Source organism: Oncorhynchus masou, chromosome 18 (genome assembly GCF_036934945.1).
Source record: "Oncorhynchus masou masou isolate Uvic2021 chromosome 18, UVic_Omas_1.1, whole genome shotgun sequence".
NCBI classification, from domain to species: domain Eukaryota; kingdom Metazoa; phylum Chordata; class Actinopteri; order Salmoniformes; family Salmonidae; genus Oncorhynchus; species Oncorhynchus masou.
Genome location: NC_088229.1, coordinates 4,153,429 through 4,158,428, shown reverse-complemented (window position 1 = coordinate 4,158,428; position 5,000 = coordinate 4,153,429). Strand labels below are relative to the sequence as shown.

Sequence of the window (5,000 nt, the reverse complement as noted above, 5' to 3'; positions counted from 1 at the left end):
ACTGTACTGTATTCCATTGTGCTGTACTGTAGTCTACTGTACTGTGATGCTACATCACTGTATTACTTTGAGTATGTCTTTCTTTATTGTCTGTTTCTCCATCTGTTTGTCCATCTGTTTCTTCATCTGTTTCTCCATCTGTTTCTTCTCTGTTTCTCCATCTGTTTCTTCTCTGTTTCTCCATCTGTTTCTCCATCTGTTTCTCAATCTGTTTCTTCTCTGTTTCTCCATCTGTTTCTTCTCTGTTTCTCCATCTGTTTCTCCATCTGTTTCTTCATCTGTTTCTCCATCTGTTTCTTCTCTGTTTCTCCATCTGTTTCTTCTCTGTTTCTCCATCTGTTTCTTCTCTGTTTCTCCATCTGTTTCTTCTCTGTTTCTCCATCTGTTTCTTCTCTGTTTCTCCATCTGTTTCTCCATCTGTTTCTTCTCTGTTTCTCCATCTGTTTCTCCATCTGTTTCTTCTCTGTTTCTCCATCTGTTTCTTCTCTGTTTCCCCATCTGTTTCTCCATCTGTTTCTTCTCTGTTTCTCCATCTGTTTCTTCTCTGTTTCTCCATCTGTTTCTTCTCTGTTTCTCCATCTGTTTCTTCTGTTTCTCCATCTGTTTCTTCTCTGTTTCTCCATCTGTTTCTTCTCTGTTTCCCCATCTGTTTCTTCTCTGTTTCCCCATCTGTTTCTCCATCTGTTTCTTCTCTGTTTCCCCATCTGTTTCTCCATCTGTTTCTTCTCTGTTTCTCCATCTGTTTCTCCATCTGTTTCTTCTGTTTCTCCATCTGTTTCTCCATCTGTTTCTCCATCTGTTTCTTCTCTGTTTCCCCATCTGTTTCTCCATCTGTTTCTTCTCTGTTTCTCCATCTGTTTCTCCATCTGTTTCTTCTGTTTCTCCATCTGTTTCTTCTCTGTTTCTCCATCTGTTTCTTCTCTATTTCTCAATCTGTTTATTTTCTCTTTCTCCAAATTCTTCTTCTTCCACTAGATGAATGATGCCATCGGGTTTGAGATGCCCTGGGTTTACTTTGTCAGTCTGGTGGTTTTTGGCTCCTTCTTCGTCCTCAACCTGGTTTTGGGTGTGTTGAGTGGGTAAGTATCACGACCGTGTGTGTGTGTGTGTGTGTGTGTGTGTGTGTGTGTGTGTGTGTGTGTGTGTGTGTGTGTGTGTGTGTGTGTGTGTGTGTGTGTGTGTTCTCTGTGTGAGAGTGTTTGTGTACTAGTGTTTGTATGTAATGTGTGTGTGTATTAGTGGGTGAGTGTGTATTAGTGTGTGTACTAGTGTGTGTGTACTAGTATGTGTATTAGTGTGTGTGTGTGTGTACTAGTGTGTGTGTACAAGTGTGTGTGTATTAGTGTGTGTGTATTAGTGTGTGTATTAGTGTGTGTGTGTACTAGTGTGTGTGTATTAGTGTGTGTGTATTAGTGTGTGTGTTTTAGTGCGTGTGTATTAGTGTGTGTATTAGTGTGTGTGTATTAGTGTGTGTGTATTAGTGTGTGTGTATTAGTGTGTGTGTATTAGTGTGTGTGTATTAGTTTGTGTATTAGTGCGTGTGTATTAGTGTGTGTATTGGTACGTGTGTATTAGTGTGTGTGTATTGGTACGTGTGTATTAGTCTCTGTATTATTTTGTTGCCTTACAACCTGGAATTAAAATCGTTTTTTGTGGGGGTTAGTATCATTAGAATTACACAACATGCTAACCACTTTGAAGATGCAAAATATTTTTTATTGGAAACAAACAAGAAATATGTTTTAAAAAACTAAGAACTTGAACGTGCATAACTATTCACCCCCCCAAGTCAATACTTTGTAGAGGCACATTTTGCAGCTATTACAACTGCAATTCTCTTGGGGAATGTCTCTATAACCTTGTCACATCTGGCCACTGGGATTTTTTGCAAAACTGCTCCAGCTCCTTCAAGTTGGATTGGTTCCGCTGGTGTACAGCAATCTTTAACACGGAACCCAAACCGGCTGCGTGCATAAATTTATTTTGTCCCCCCACACCAAACGCTATCACGACACGCACGTTGAAATATCAAAACAAACTCTGAACCAACTACATTGATTTGGGGACAGGTCAAAAAGCATTAAAAATGTATGGCAATTTAGCTAGCAAGCTTGCACTTGCTAGCTAATTTTTCCTATTTAGCTAGCTTGTTGTTGCTAGTTAATTGTCCTGGGATATAAACATTGAGTTGTTATTTTACCTGAAATGCACAAGGTCCTCTACTCCGACAATGAATCCACACATAAAATTGTCAACCGAATTGTTTCTAGTCATCTCTCCTCCTTCCAGGCTTTATCTTCTTTGAACGTATATGGTGATTGGCATCTAAACTTTCATTGTATTACCACAACGCAGACAACACAGTTAGTCTTTCAATCACCCACGTGGGTATAACCAATGAGGAGACAGCATGTGGGTATCTACTTCTATAAACCAATGAGGAGATGGGAGAGTCAGGACTTGCAGCGCGATCCGCGTCAGAAATAGAACTGACTTCAATTTTAGTGCCTGGCATCGCAGACACGCGTTCGCGAGCAGTGTGGGTTCAATAATTTAATAATATAGATTTCTAAATTTATTTTGCAACGCGAGCGGTGTAGTCAGGGTGTGAGTCATACCACAGCTTCTCAAATGGATTGAGGTCTGGGCTTTGACTAGGCCATTCCAAGACATGTCATGTTTCCCCTAAACTCCCCCCGCCCCCATTCAGCTGAAAAGGTGGCACGGGGAATTCAAAAATATTCTTTCGAAATATTTAACTTTCACACATTAACAAGTCCAATACAGCAAATGAAAGATAAACATCTTGTTAATCTACCCATCATGTCCGATTTTTTTATGTTTTACAGCAAAAACACAACATATGGTGGTTTAACATACCAAGCTGTGGTATGTTAGACCACCACCAAATCAACAAAAAAAACACAGCCATTTTTCCCAGCCAAAGATAGAGTCACAAAAGCAGAATTTGAGATAAAATGAATCACTAACCTTTAGATAATCTTCATCAGATGACACTCATATGACATGTTGCACAATACATTTGTTTCTTTCGATAATATGCATATTTATATTACATTGACGCCATGTTCAGAAATGCCTCCAAAATATCCGGAGGAATTACAGAAAGCTACGCCAGATACAAGAAATACTCATCACTGGTTCTTAATGCAACTGCTGTGTCAGATTTTTAAAAATCGTTACGAAAAAAGCCTACCATGCAATAATCTGAGACGGCGCTCAGAGGTAAATATATTTCTCCGCTATGTTGGAGTCAACAGAAATACGAAATTACGTCATAAATATTCCCTTGCCTTTGATGATCTTTCATCCGAATGCAGTGCAAGGAGTCCTAGTTCCACAATAAATCGTTGTTTTGTTCCATAATGTCCAATACTAGTGTCCAATTAGCTGCATTTGCTAGCACTTTCAGCTCACGTGCCCAAAAGCTGACGCTGGTCCAGGAGAACTCGAACGAAAACTTCCAAAAGATATATTCCAGGTCGAATAAACTGGTCAAACTAAGTAGAGAATCAATCTTCAGGATGTTATTTTCATATATATCCAATAACGTTCCAACCGGATCATACGTTTTCATCTGCAGCCAAATGGAATGATGGTGACATCCACAGAGAAATGCGCCACAGGGAAATTGCATTCTGCCAGGACAGTGACTAATTCCCCTCCCATTCGGTTTAAAGTTCACATCAGAGGCTCCATTCCACGTTCTACTGAATGAGGACATCTAGTGGAAGGCGTAGGAAGTGCTACCAGATCCATATCTTATTTGGAAGGGAAGAGGCGATGACTTAAAATTAGACACGCATTCAGAATTTCACTTCCTGTTTGGAAGATTGCCTGCCCTATGAGTTCTGTTATACTCACAGACATAATTCAAACAGTTTTAGAAACTTCAGAGTGTTTTCTATCCAATAGTAATAATAATATGCATATATTAGCAATCTAGGACAGAGTAGGATGCAGTTCACTATGGGCACGCAATTCATCCAAAGTGAAAATACTGCCCCCTATCCCCAACAAGTTTTAAACCACTCAAGTGTTGCTTTAGCAGTATGCTTAGGGTCATTGTCCTGCTGGAAGGTGAACCTCCGTCCCAGTCTCAAATCTCTGGAAGACTGAAACAGGTTTCCCTCAAGAATTTCCCTGTATTTATCCATCATTCCTTCAATTCTGACCAGTTCCCCAGTCCCTGCTGATGAAAACCATCCCCACAGCATGGTGTTCTTGGTGTGATGAGAGGTGTTGGGTTTACCCCAGACATAACGTTTTCCTTGATGGTGTTTGCTTATATTTTTCTTAAAATCTTCTTTGGGATTGGTGTCCCTTCCACGGGATGGTTGAGTTAACATAGGCTAATGCAATTAGCATGAGGTTGTAAGTAACTGTCACGTCATCAAGTGTCACATCCTGACCTTAGTTCCTTTTTTATGTCTCTGTTTTAGTTTGGTCAGGAAGTGAGTTGGGGTGGGCATTCTAGGTTTTGTATTCTAGGTTTTTTATATTTCTGTGTTTGGCCTGGTATGGTTCCCAATCAGAGGCAGCTGTCAATCATCGTCTCTGATTGAGAACCATACTTAGGCAGCCTGTTTTCCCACTATGATTTGTGGGTAGTTATTTTCTGTCTCTGTGTCTGCACCAGACAGAACTGTTTAGTTTTTGTTTGTTCTCTTGTTATTTTGTTTTGTGTTCAGTTTCAATAAATATTAACATGGACACGTATCACGCTGCATATTGGTCCGATCCTTCTTACTCCTCGTTAGAAGAGGAAAACCGTTACAGTAACTAGAACATGTTCCAGGACATAGACATATCTGATATTGGCAGAAAGCTTAAATTCTTGTTAATCTAACTGCACTCTCTAATTTACAGTAGCTATTACAGTGAAAGAATACCATGCTATTGTTTGAGGAGAGTGCACAATTGGAAACATAAGAAGTTATTAATAAACAAATTAGGCAGATGTGGGCAGCATTGATACA

General features: G+C 39.8%; 1 protein-coding gene across 1 annotated transcript in view; it reads left to right on the top strand.

Moving 5' to 3' along the window:
* Nucleotides 1-5,000, top strand: part of cacna1fb (calcium channel, voltage-dependent, L type, alpha 1F subunit) — a 184,695-nt gene that overhangs the window by 59,384 nt on the left and 120,311 nt on the right. Inside the window, exon 9 of the mRNA XM_064922017.1 lies at nt 976-1,079. Coding sequence (XP_064778089.1) covers nt 976-1,079 — 104 coding nt within the window. The remainder of the gene's footprint in view (nt 1-975; nt 1,080-5,000) is intronic.